General features: G+C 39.4%; 1 protein-coding gene across 11 annotated transcripts in view; it reads right to left on the minus strand.

The window, feature by feature from the left end:
* Nucleotides 1-251: 251 nt before the first annotated feature.
* RhoGAP1A (Rho GTPase activating protein at 1A) overlaps nucleotides 252-13,969 on the minus strand; it is a 281,456-nt gene continuing 267,738 nt past the window's right edge. For 5 of the 11 annotated variants that reach the window (XM_070129607.1, XM_070129611.1, XM_070129617.1 and 2 more), the window contains 14 exons: nucleotides 10,128-10,342; nucleotides 9,430-9,615; nucleotides 8,747-8,953; nucleotides 8,296-8,415; nucleotides 7,283-7,417; nucleotides 6,856-7,047; nucleotides 6,472-6,660; nucleotides 6,194-6,355; nucleotides 5,566-5,755; nucleotides 5,146-5,342; nucleotides 4,836-5,002; nucleotides 4,544-4,683; nucleotides 4,155-4,395; nucleotides 252-3,875 (listed from right to left, as the gene is read on the minus strand). In XM_070129607.1, the coding sequence (XP_069985708.1) occupies nucleotides 3,659-3,875; nucleotides 4,155-4,395; nucleotides 4,544-4,683; nucleotides 4,836-5,002; nucleotides 5,146-5,342; nucleotides 5,566-5,755; nucleotides 6,194-6,355; nucleotides 6,472-6,660; nucleotides 6,856-7,047; nucleotides 7,283-7,417; nucleotides 8,296-8,415; nucleotides 8,747-8,953; nucleotides 9,430-9,615; nucleotides 10,128-10,342 (2,558 nt within the window). In that variant the 3' untranslated portion in view covers nucleotides 252-3,658. The remainder of the gene's footprint in view (nucleotides 3,876-4,154; nucleotides 4,396-4,543; nucleotides 4,684-4,835; nucleotides 5,003-5,145; nucleotides 5,343-5,565; nucleotides 5,756-6,193; nucleotides 6,356-6,471; nucleotides 6,661-6,855; nucleotides 7,048-7,282; nucleotides 7,418-8,295; nucleotides 8,416-8,746; nucleotides 8,954-9,429; nucleotides 9,616-10,127; nucleotides 10,343-13,969) is intronic. The other 6 variants (XM_070129608.1, XM_070129612.1, XM_070129614.1 and 3 more) reach the window with 3 other exon arrangements.

Genomic DNA, 13,969 nt, shown 5'->3' on the forward strand with positions numbered 1-13,969 from the left:
ATGCACTATTTCATTCAGCAGTATTATCTGGAAACTAGTGATAGTAATAATTTTCTTCTTTTTTAATAGACAGTTATGACAAAAGTTGCAATCACTTTTTGAAATAAATCACAAGAAAATTCATGTTCCTCTGTTGACCCTATACATCAAAATATTTTAAAATTCAGATCAGCAGCATCTTCGAGTACAAATGATCTCATATTTAATTGAATTTGAACTCCCCACTGCAAAGGATAAAGTAAAATATTCAATACTTCTACATAATTCTTAAGTACAAATACAACTCTGTATACAATAGATGCAAAAATACAGTTTCTGGTCCACTACTGTGTTTCTCAGCTCTTTCAGTGTGAATGTAGTTCAGTATACAGAAGAACCAGTGGTAAAATGGCTGTACCACATCAAACGTAACACAATCTCCTATCTGCACAAAAGTTGAAAATCCTTCAACATACCTTTTTACAAATCCTATTCACATGGGAAACTTTTTTGAATGAGATATCACAACAGATCAAAGATATAATGGTTTTATTCTTTATGATAATTTTCAATCAACTTTTCTTGAACAAGCTGATGTAACACGATCTCCTTTCTTATTTTCTAAAAAGATGAATGGTTAATAAAGATTGAGCCAGATAACTAACAATATGAACAAATTTCTGTAAGGTTTGAACATATAGCTCAAAATTTAAGCATAACAATCTGAGCATATCAAGATGACCACTATAAAGACTATACAAATGATTTCAATTTTAGAGTAAGAGGAATCCACGGTTACCTCATTTCTGGAAACATAAATTTGTTCAGGCAATATTAACCTATAAACTAAAATATAATATGCACTGACTATGACATTTACACAAAAGTATCCAGACACCTAATGTACAAAATAAGCACAATTTACAAATATATATATATACAAATATCTACACCTACATAAGCACTTTCCATTACTGGTGTCACAATGATGCATCATGAGCACAAGAGTATCATAGACAAGTAGCAATACTATCCATTGCACACGAGAGGAAACTCGCACCAGATGAAGGTCTTGTAATGCAATGTTCTGCATTCTCTTCTGACCGCTAGTGCACCATCAAGGTTTTTTTTTTTTAACTTTTATAAGTATTTCTTTATGACTGTGATATTAATACAAGATCAGAGTACATATCACCTATAGATATAATATGCTGACACATTTAGGATTACATTGTATCTCAAGAAAGGATTACAGTGTATTCCAAGAATTTTTTCCAAAGTTATGGGCCAATCCCTGGAAAAGATTAAATGAAAAACCACCGAGCAAAAGATACGGTAATTGCTTCTCACACACCTGAATGCTGTCAAGGCCACAGGTATCAATGAATGGAGGAGGTTACAATTCACTCTTTGTAAAAGATGACTGGAAAAAAATTATATATATGTATAACACATCACAGTACACCTAACAAGCATTTTGCAAGAGTATATTTCATATATGATATGATTACACACAGAGACCCTTGATATGTTCTTAAAACCAAAACTATGGTACTGTTCCACAAATACCTTAACTGCACAATTTGTATGCAGTTATTTTTCATATTTGTTTCCTTCAGCAACTTTGCCAGCACCTGAGATGCATTCACATTAGAAAAAAATACCAAAACTTAATAGGATTATTAAAAAATATGGGGTAATGATACTCTACAATGTTGGAACTGAAATGGAACCTAAATGAACTCTTCTTTTTAAAAGTGTACGAAAGAACTAAATACACAATAATTTTACTATTCAACTCAAATGTATCACAGTAGCAATGACTTATACTTATTATCTTGATCACTGGATCTATAATACAAATCTTATTATGGCAACATTCCTATTTTGGATTTGCACTTGAAAAAAAACTCTATAAAACAATAAGAAATGGTAACAAAACAGGATAAAAATACATTGGCATCTAAGTCATACAAAATATGATGTTGTGGAAATACATAGTATTTTAGGAATGGTTTAGGGAAAAAATAAAATATATCCATACCATCGCAAAAGATAATGCAACATCTTTTAAATATCACACCTTAAAAAACTGAGATATTGTAATACACAAACATATTTCAACATTTCAATATGTATCTCAGGTATTTAGTATCTGAGCACAAACAGTATACAACAGTTGTGAATCATTCTGTAAAAAGAGAAACATTTATACTGCAAAGAACATGAATGCTTTGTTTTTGTTGCTCCAGCTGGTATTATTAATGGTATAAAAGCTCTGTAGATGAAGTCTGTCAGGTTAAATAACACTGTCACTGCCTTGTTATCATCCTAATCATGCAAATATTTTTGTATGTAGAGCATATTTATGTATGCATTAATCCTTTGTAGTAAATCGTCATTCAAGCAACATATACAGCATTACTATCTGTCACTGGCTATAGAAATTTACTTTATGTAAGGCTTTATGTATTCTCAGAAATACAAGTATTCACATAATCTATGAGACTAACCATTCTTTTTTATGCAATAACTAAATTACTTTGACAAACTGTCAAGTTTTTTTTAACCTGAATATTGATTTAATATGATTCTCCACAAATCTTACTGTGAAATATTTCTATGACAGAAAAAGAAATGAATCAGTACCAGGAATATATGATTTGTCACAAAAAAATCAATCTGCTTACAGTTGCAAGGACTGTTATATAAAGAATGGGTATCTGGTACAGCTATAAATTAATTCAGTGACAAGTTTTGTAAAGCTCAACACGAATGTAAATCATACTTTCATTCATACCAACTTTCACATGGTAGTGACTAGCATTTTCAAGAGAACAGAGAAAGTAGAAAAGGAGAAAAAAATCCAAGTTCAGCTCATCTCCTGAGGCTCACATAAATATATATCATCTTTATTCTATCTTCATTTTACTTGCGTAAAAAAGTGTCTAAGGCTCTCTACTGCATCCTCCAAAAATGACACATTTATCTAAAATCATCTACAACTCACATGAAGGTGGAAAACTTCACAGTGTATGTTAGGTTCTCTTCCAGTAGGCACTGATTCTTTTCTTCTGGGGCAAAATGCATGAACTTTACTGAACAGAACAATGGTCTTAGCACTCGCATGTAAAAAAAAAAAGCAAAGAACATCCAAGTTTAACCTAAAAACCTGAAAAGGATTATGATATCAAAGAGTATAAAATGTGTGGGTTGAACAGGAAGGCATTTGAGGTTACAAAGTCCCGTCTGAAAAACTATCCTTTTTCCAGGGGTATGTTTACCAACTTCCGCTTCACATACAAAATATGGAAATATGGAAGATCTTTAATCTATTTTATTTCCTCTTTCTTTTTCCACTAATATTAGTTTTTTTCCACATCTACATCTTGTTGGCAGTATTTACTTTTAGCCACTAGCAATTAATATGAGAAAACACAGTAGAATTCACTGTAAAGTTCAATATAAATGTCTTATATACATAGTGTTGTCACTAGATAATTCTATAGCATTGCATCTAGACCAGAGAATGAGAAGCCTTGATACCACCATCCATAAGGCCTTTAATGGCAATTGAGTCCAGTATTATGATCTGAACTTCTGTTCAGAAAGTGATAGTTAAAAACAAATATTAAATAATAGATATATATACACACACATACAATATATGACTCTACACCTATTGGTTGACACCCTGTATTGGTTCTCCATGTGCACGTCTTGTGAGGAAGAAATGGAGTATTCCTGCCTGAGCCATGACATCCACTGTGCCTGCTGCCAGCTGTTCTGCTGGAGATGGGTTGCCGGCTTTGGCTCCTGGCCGGATCAGCGTTGGCCCAAAGACTGTGGCCAAGTTATGAAGAGACATTTTATTCTGATGCTCCATCTGGTGTACTCTAAAAAAAAACAAAAGAAAAAAAAAAACATTAATAATCAATATCAGAAGTAACAATTTTTTCTTCAATACAAGAGGCTCTAAGCAGATATAGATTGATCAATTCATGTCTTAAATCATGAAATTTCAACTTCTATCTTTTCACTTTACACAGAACATTGAGAATAAACTGTAAAGAGAATTTCTATGTCATTGTAAATTCTTAATGCTATTCAAATTTCCAATACATAGGACTATAAACGCCTGTCATAGTTCACAGTAATCATTACAGTTTCCTTACTTTACTAAATGTTCAAGAAGATAGGCGATAATTGACTGGTTTAGCTGGGGTAGCGATGAAAATAGTTTGAGTATTGTGGTTTTCCGGTACTCAGGATCTGCAGCACTGTATGCTTCAAAGAAACGAGGATAGAGTTCATCCGTAAAGAGAGCCTCCGGAAGTTCACGCAGGAAAAGCTTTAGAAGGCCAGTAACTGAATGAATGTCCACCTCTTTGACAAGTTGTTCAGCTTCATATGGATCTGTTGAAAATTGTAATGATAATTACAAAAAAAATAACATACAAAAATATATAAGCAAGAAATCAGTTATTAATATATATAACAAAAGTCATTCACAAAATCTCTTAATTTTAACCTCTTAATATATATATATGCTACAAAGACTTACTTGACTCAAAAGACTTTTTCAGCTTTGTGATATCAGATGCTAAGCCAGATACCCTGTATATTCCGACCTCCTGCATCCCACGTCTTTCCACTTCACGCACACACCTTGTCACTATAAATGGTACACTTCTCTTTTCTCGCCTGTTGAAAAGAAAAACCATTGAAGAGACACCAGAGGAAAACATCATTTTCAAGAAGATTTAATATATAAATATTCTTTCCCTTAACCCCCTCGAACACTTTCATTATCAGCAATACTTAATTAATGAGTAGAAAAGGAAAATAATGCTCACTTGCACACATTGGCAATGTTAGTGCCAAACAATCCAGATGACTTTCCAGTTGGGACTCTTCTGAGTGTGGCTTCGGGAGGAAGGAACTTTAGGGAAAGCACCAACACCAAATCCTGAAGACTGACCCGCCTTTCATTCAAGGTGTCACTCAACCATGAACGTGACAGCTAATGGAATGAGAGCATTAATTAGAAACTTGATATGGAAGAGACAGATATATTAGTTTAAAGTATATATGTTGCTTTATTTAAGCTTCACTTAAAATTCTCATTATAAAATCAAAAGTGCACAAAACTACATAAAGAGTTACCTCAAGGTGAGCCTTTCCCCTCAGTTGCACACCCAACTTTGGATCTTCTTCATAGCATAATATTCGAAGTGTCTGTGACCCTTCCAATTCAATTATGAAGTCCTGATTCCAGTGGGGTTCAACCCCGTCAGCTTGTTTTGTCTTTACTTTACGGAAGAAATGACCATACGAGTCTACTTCGAAGCACACAAACATCTCTGGAAATGTAAAATTATTAGTAAATTATACTTTGTATTGGAGGTAGTTTTGTGGACAGACTATTCTTTTCTGATTTCTAAATCTATCTCCACAGTACATAGATGCATAAATGTAAGTACACACACACGTGCTCACAGGTACACTTGTGATTTTCTATATGTACAAAGATGAGGCTATCTGTATTTTATAACTTCACAACTTTTGTCTTAAAAGTGTACTCACTTGCAGGTCTAGTAAGGCCATGTAGACTAGAAACCACAATGTGCAGGTCACCAAGCAGTAAAGAATCGTCTCTCCCTGACTTGAGTAAGAAGGAACCCATGTTGGTCTTCAGGAAGGATCTGTAGGCTGTGATCCATCCCTGGAGCTCATGGAGGGTGAGAGAACTTCCACCGACTCCTGGGGTGTTGGCCTGTAAGGTTTTGGAGAAATTGTTTATGATACATTTTGGATGAATACCTAAATCATATTGGAAAAGAAACACAGACAAATCACTCAGGACAGGATACATCACTCCACTCGTAATCACTTCTTATAAATAAATTGTGCAAAGAACCAAACAACTGCTAATTAAAACACACTTAATTTACTAAAAATAAATCCACCACATAGCCGTAAAGAACTCTGATTTGAAGGAGGGATATGATAATTCATAATCATGAACATTAAAAAAAATAGTAATAACAAAGAGAAGGACAATCATTTGTTTAATAATCAAAAAAAAGAAGAAAAGGATGGTACAAAAGAAACTGCATCTTCTGAGTGTGAGGAATCCAATGGGACTGCAAACACATCTCTGCAAAATCGATCATGCAGGGCAGCAACCGCAATCCTATAAAGTAATGCTCACGAAGCATGAAGTGAATAGAGAGCGAGAGGAAGTATGGGCCTTTATTGCCCGAGGGAAGTGTGGATGGAGAGATTCTATGAGAAGTGTTCCCCTCTGTAGCAAATGGAACTTTAGGAGAAAAGTCCTGCTCAACTTGCGATCTGAAGCTGACATACCCGAGACCTGTGAAGGCAAGCCAGTGAAAAGTAAAATTGTTCAAACAACAAACAAAAAATCCCCCATCCCCTACACACTTATTGGCAAAAGGGACCTCCGTCATCATTGCCATTCACCCTTACCTGCAGTACTTGGATGGCTTCACCCCACTGATCTCGCTCATACTCTGAAGTTAGAAGGAATGTGTGGACAGGTCCCGCTCGCTTTGATATTCTAAATGGGAGATTGGGAGATGCTAGAACTAGCTGGGCTTCCAATTCAGCTAGTTTCTTCCGATGTTTTTCATTTCGTGCTTGATTCATTCGGCCAGCCTGTAAGGGAAGTGGAAATGAACATTATGTATGATCAATAATTGATTTCTTATTGTACAATTTTCACATTAGAAAAAAAAGAAATCTTTGCAATAAGTTGTTCTCTATCTAAATATATGAAAATTTATACTTTTTCTCTCTCCCTGCTGTTTCATTCTTTTTATATCAATCTATTTCAACTTTACTGCCACTTACCCCCTTTTCACCCATACTGTCTAACCGTCTCAACTGGTCGCGAATAGTAGAGGCTTGTGACTTAAGTGAGACCAAGTTTGGAGGATTAGATTCTTTTAGTGTCTCTGGTCCACTGTCATTTAACACAGCTATATCATGGAGGCTAATGTACCATTTCACTTCAAATGTAAACTTCTCTGATCTTCCCGTTGGCTGTAAAAAGAAGAAAAAATATTTAGAATTTGCTATGTCTTATTATACGCACAATCTTATTTCCACAAGAAAGGTAAACAAACCTTGGAATAAGGCTTATTTATGCCAAAAACTAAAAGTGACAAATCATTTTTTCTATTATGGAAAGAACAATCAGCAATATATAGAGAAAAATTAAATTCATCATTAATTAACACTTATAACTAAAGGCAACAAAAAATATGAATATACTCACAGCGCCACTTACTTTGTACTTGGCACAAACTATTACATCATTGAACAAAAAGAGATGCCTAAGTTTCCTGTGACCTTCAACCAACTCTACAATAAATGAATTGCGAACCAAGTGCCGCTGAGGACGATCCTGAGCCTGTAAACATAAAAAATATTAATAACCGCACACGTAAAAACTCCTATGAACTTAATTGATTCTACCTAAGTTAATCAGACTGATCAATCTGGATGGCTAACTTATAAAAGTATTAAAGTTATTTCAACCCATTGGATCTGGTTGCCCTGCAGCTTGCAAGTGGACCAATATCCAGGCATTAGGTTACTTGAGTAGTTACACACATACTCAGGGTATGTGTGTTGTAGACCCTGCCCACACACAAAAAAATCATGTACAATATCAAGATTGCTTGCCTCCTCATTGCTATGATATTAGTTCTTATTCTGCATGTGCTGTTTTGCCATTTTCTAAGGTCTATATTTGTCATTTGTTACACTCTATCAAGATTAGAATAGACAATTTTCATTGAGCAGACTCCATATAATCTCTCTAGGTAGTCTACAATTCTATGCAAAAACAATAACAGCCAGTATCAATAAGTTACTTGTATTATTTGTTTTCATCTTAGTAATATTCACTTTTCCTGAACACACCCTAAGCTGCCATTTAAGGTGGGCAGGAATAGGTTGCTGCACTTTGAAATGTCCTCGATGGAGCCAGCACTCTTCCAGCCATGGCTTACACATATTACATTTTATTCTTGTTTACTGGTGGAAATAATACAAAAGCCCCTTCCTAAAGATTCATTGAGTCTAATTCCATTTCAAGAGCCTTATGCACCCATGGTGAGATGTCTGTGTCACTCGCCACTCAGCAATAATATCTCATAATAACACTTTCCTGTCATCCCAGCCCTTAGCCAAATTTTTCATGATGATAAGATCCAACAGGTTAAGTTACATATAAATAAAAAGGAAATAAAATTCAGTTGTAGAGCTTCATGCCATATTACTTACTGGAAACATCGCCTCAGTGTGAATCATTGAGAGGTGTGTTAAAAAGTTTTGTGTAAGTTTGAGAGCTTCTTTCAAAGTTTCATGATCAGGATGGTTCTCTGAAGTATACTTGAGCAAGTCCTGAAAATGAAAATGAAAATTAGTTAAACTATAATGTGATTTGCGTATTGTAATCTGTTATGCAATCATAACATTATACATCTATATATTGTGATAAACAGACTTTCTTATTCATTAGTCATGATATACCATTACATCCATATAGATTTTTTCATACATCTATTAATGAATATTACTTATGAGTAAAATGCTGAAAAACACAGAATTCATTAAATGTGTAAAATTATCTAAACCTCAAAAGAGTTTAACTACCTCTTCCTTATCCCTATTATTTGACAAAAACTAGTTAATCAACTAAGCAAGACAATAAAATACCAAATAAAAAACTTACATGAAGGACTAGAGCATTTTTCTGGACTCTTGCAACGGGTCTGTGCAAGAGGTCCTCAAGAGATTGTGGCTGGCCCTGGAGGGACCGGAGTTTGATGGAACGTGTGATGTCGGCAAATTGAGGACTCTGAGAACTGCACCGTCTCACAGTTTCTATGGCACGAGGGTAGTTTTGCAGGAAGGAGGCATACACATCTAACTTGCTTGCCTGTGGAAGAGTGTTTGTATTATTGTTTCTGCTATTAAACCTTCATTATTTTGTAAAAAAAAAAAAAATACATTTTGAAAGGAACTATGCTAACCTTGTAATGATATGGATACAGTAATTAAGAAGACAAGGGATAAAAATACATAAAATATTACCTAATGAACAATAATGCAAATGAAAGTTACCTTAAAGATAACACATAAAGGAGTTGCATTAAAGTGATGTGAACTTATATGAATATAGTTTGTCTTGTGGATAATTATCCACAAAATTAAACAAAAATTCTCATCCTTTCTTTCCCAAAGTGGCATGACAGATTCTTCACATACTATACTCATTTGAATAGATATATGAATGAAAAATCCTTTATATGACTCAACTAAAAACATCATTACAAACTGCAAGCCAAACTATGGATAAAGATCAGATACCTATTGCTATCCATATGGGAACGAAACCCTCTCATGACTTCTTACCAGATCTCTAAAGAGCTCCCCAATGGTGCCAGAGCCATCGAGCTGCGAGGAGCGTTCCCTGAGGCCCTGGAGGAAGGCACTGTGGGCTGCGTGGAGCTCGCTGATGCGGTAGAACACGGTGGAGAAGTCGTCCGGCGAGATCACGGGCTGGGAGGTCGTCAGGGTAGCCTTCAGGGCCTTCATGTACTGTAGGGATGGGTCACGTTAGCTGGCATACAGTGCAATTTTAAGAGTATCGTGGAATTTCTGTTGTGTTTGAAGAAATACGAAACAACGTTACTATCACAACTCACAAATATTTATACACTTTTACGTGTTTTTGCCATAAATAAACTTGTGGCCATATGAAACTCTATTACCACTCATCGGTGTCCCTATGTATAAGTGTAATGTGAAAGACGGGTGTACAGAATTGGATTTACCCAATAATGAAAAAAATATTACCTATAAACCATGGTTCAAGTTTTTAACATTCAACTTTCTAGGATTAAAATGTCATACGGTCATAATCAAATTGAATAAGTCACAAAAGATAATAAACGCATACCTACATGCAATAAGTATTTCCACAACATAATATACACATACATTCCAGAGGTAATACATATTCTATACACCAAGTGATACACATACGATAACAAGTACAGCATATGCACAAACCACATAAACAACATTCTGAGGTAGTTAGCGCCACTCACCTGCAACACCACATCCAAGCACTCCAGGTAAATGGTCTCGGATTCCACAATGGAGGAGATGATGCACCGGTACATGGTCATCCGTTCAGCCTCTGCCGCCGGACTCGACTTGGGCTGCTCGGGGAGGTCGGCGGACGCCCATCTCGCTGCGGTGGGTGGCGTGGGCGGGGCGGAGGGCATGTGGCTGGTCGACTCCACGCTGCTCCCATACACCCCTGCAACGGTGACGATCATTAGTGTCTTGGCGCGGCAAGGCAACCAGTTGAACACGGGGAAGGAGTGTGTGTGTGTGTGTGTGTGTGTGTGTGTGTGTGTGTGTGTGTGTGTGTGTGTGTGTGTGTGTGTGTGTGTGTGTGTGTTTGTGTGTGTGTGTGTGTGTGTGTGTGTGTGTGTGTGTGTGTGTGTGTGTGTGTGTGCGTGTGTGTGTGAGAGAGGTTCCTGTACCTGCACTGACCTGTAGGTGCGAGTCCCTACGCGAGCGGGCGCTACGGACGGCGAATAAGAGGTGTTGTGGGCTTGACTGCAGGTTCTACTGTGGGAGACCTGGCACGGGACCCACGCACCTGTGTCTTGCCAGTTCCCGCTTTTCTTCAGCATCAGCGTCTGAGTCTTTACCGGAATTTACGTTTTGTCAAATTCGGAGGCTGAGTCCGGTTATCTTTACCGTTGCCATCATCATCATCATCATCATCATCATCATCATAATAATAATAATAATAATCATCATCATGATCATCATCATAATGATGATGATGATGATAATAATATTCATTATTATTATCATTAAAAACATCATTATCATTACTATTATGACTATGAATTAGATGATGATTACCGTTGTTATTATCATTATTATTGATGCCATTATCATGTTTATCATTCTCATTAAAAATAATAATAATAATTATCATTATTATCATTATCATTATAACAATTATGATAATAACTATAACTATTACTATCATCATTATTATCATCGTAATTATCCTTACTGATATTACTATTATCATCATTTACTCTTTTTGCCTTAATTATCAAAATCAGTATCATCATCACCATCGCTGTTATAATCATCATCATCATCAGTGTCATCATCGCATGACTATCACACTTCGATCAACGCGAAACCATCAGAAAAAGTACCACTGAGGTCAAAGATATTTTGTTCAGAGCCCTACCACCTCCCTCCACCCCCCCTTCGAACACCAACCCCCCCTAAACCCCCTATTTTTGTCCTTATCGCCAACCCACACCCCCTTCGACCCCCTAAACCCCCTATTTTTACCCTTATCACCAACCCATCCCCCTTCGAACACCAACCCCCCCCTAAACCCCCTATTTTTGTCCTTATCGCCAACCCACCCCCCTTCGACCCCCCCCCCCTAAACCCCCTATTTTTACCCTTATCACCAACCCATCCCCCTTCGAACACAACCCCCCCCTAAACCCCCTATTTTTTACCCTTATCACCAACCCATCCCCCTTCGAACACCAACCCGCCCCCTCAAAACCCCCTATTTTTTGTCCTTATCGCGAACCCATCCCCCATCGAACACCTCCCTAAACCCCCTACTTTTACCCTTATCGCGACCCCCCCTTAAACCCCCTATTTTTCACCCTTATCGCCAACCCATCCCCCTTCGAACACCCCCCCCTTAAACCCCCTATTTTTACCCTCTTCGCCAACCCACCCCCTTCGAACACCAACCTCCCACCTCAAAACCCCCTATTTTTTTTATCCTGATCGCGAACCCCCCCCCCCCCCTCTTCGAACACCAACACCCCCCCCCCTCAAAACCCCTATTTTTACCCTTATCGCCAACCCATCCCCCTTCGAACACCAACCCGCCCCCTCAAAACCCCCATATTTTTTTTTATCCTTATCGCGAACCCTCCCAAGCCGCAACGCCCCGAGAAGCGACCCGGCAGCCCAGGGGAACTGAGGCCGACGACAGGAAGACCGCGCGTCGCCCAGTGCTTGCTCCTCGGGTCACTGGGACGCGAGGCTGCTTTCGGCCGCTCCTGCGATTCGCGGCCGGGAGCTGGTCGTGGGTCTTGGGGTGGACGGAGGGGGGAAGAGGGGAGGGGAGGGGAGGGGAGGGGAAAGAAGGGAGGGGAGGGGAGGGGGAGGGAGGGGAGGGGAGGAGGGGTGAGGGGAAAAGACGGGAGGGGAGGGGAGGGGAGGGGATAGAAGGGAAAAGAAGGAGAGGGGAGGGGAGGGGAGGGTAAAGAACGGAGGGGGGGAGGGGAAAGAAGGGAGGGAAGGGGAGAGTGATAAAGAGGTGAGAAGACGGTGGGGATGACAGGGTTAGAGAGAAGGAGGGGTGATAAAGAGGTGAGAAGAGGAAGGGGAAAGACCGACCAAAAAACAGGGGAATCGAGTGAAACAACAGAACACGAGATGATAAGAAACAAAGGAAGGAAAAACAGCCAAAAAAAATAAAATAAAAAAATAAAAAAAATAAAAAATAAATAAATAAATTAATTAAAAAATGTAGAAAAACATTTAAACACGGAGAAATCCTACCCAGCCCGCCCGCCCTCCTCCCAAAGGCACCCTCCCCGCCCGCGAAACGACCTCGACCAAAACGCGAGACGGAGCGCGCGCGCACGCTCTTTCAAGTCCCGCCGCAAACACCCCATTCGTCACGTCAGCCACCAGAGGCTCCTGTCAGCCGAGAGAGCGCTCAGCTGTATGCGGTGACATGACCCAAATTGCACAGATTAGGCTCTCCCTCCCTCCCTCCTTCCTTAACCCCCTCCCTCCCTCCCTCCTGCCCGCTCTCGCTCTCTCTCTCTCTCCCTCCCTCTCCCACCTCCCACCCACCTCCCTCCGTCCCTTCCTCTCTCCCCCCTTCCCTCCTTTCCCCTCCCTCCTCCCTCCCCCCCCCTCCTCCCTCCTCCCTCCCCCCCTCCACTCTCCTCCCTCCTTTCCCCTACCCTCTCCCTCTCCCTTCCCTTCCTCCCTCCTTCCCTCTCCCTCCCTCCTTCCCTCTCCCCCTCCTTCCCTCCCTCCCTCCCCCTCCTTCCCCCTCCCTCCCACACCCTCCTTCCCCATCTCCCCCTCTCCCTCCCTCCACAATCTCTCCTCGCTTCACCCACGCTCCCAAACCAAGCATCACCCAGGAGCCGATTCGTATCCCTCTGGACTCGGACGGATTCGGGTGATGACGTGAAAATGGTGATGACTGACGATGACGAAGGAGGGGAAGAGGAGAGAAGGAGAGACTACCGGAGAGTTGGATAGTAGCGGGAGAATTAAAACAAATAAAGGGGAAAAAAGAGAATAAGCTGAAAAAAAGAAATATAGGAGAGAGGGAAGAAGAAAGAGGGAGTGGGAGGACGGGGACGATCAAGAGGAGGAGGAGGAGGAGGACGGGGACGATGATGATGATGAGGAAGAGGAGAAAGAGAATAAAAAGTAGAAATAAGAGAAGAATGAAAAAAAGAGAAGGTGAAGGAGGAGGAGGAGGACAGGAAGGAGAAGAAACGAAGAAGAAGGGGAAGGGGGAAAAGAAGAAAGGGGAGAAGATAAAGCGGTGAAAAAGTAGGATGGCAAGGAGGAGGAGGAGCAGTAAGAAGAAGAAAAAGAAGAATGATACTGATAGTAATAATAATAATAATAATAATAATAATAATAATAATAATAATGAGAGAATGAAGAAGCAGAAGAAAAAGGAAGAAGAAAGATAATAAAACGATGCCGAGGAGGAGGAACAAGAGAACCGCCCACCAACTCCCCAGCTCCAGGCGAAGGGCGGCGATCCACGGCACACAACGGGGCACAGAGCGAGGCCGGGAGATGGCAGACGTGGCACCCCATACTTGGCACCCCCATCACA

The sequence above is a fragment of the Penaeus vannamei genome, chromosome 14 (assembly GCF_042767895.1).
Source record: "Penaeus vannamei isolate JL-2024 chromosome 14, ASM4276789v1, whole genome shotgun sequence".
NCBI lineage: Eukaryota > Metazoa > Arthropoda > Malacostraca > Decapoda > Penaeidae > Penaeus > Penaeus vannamei.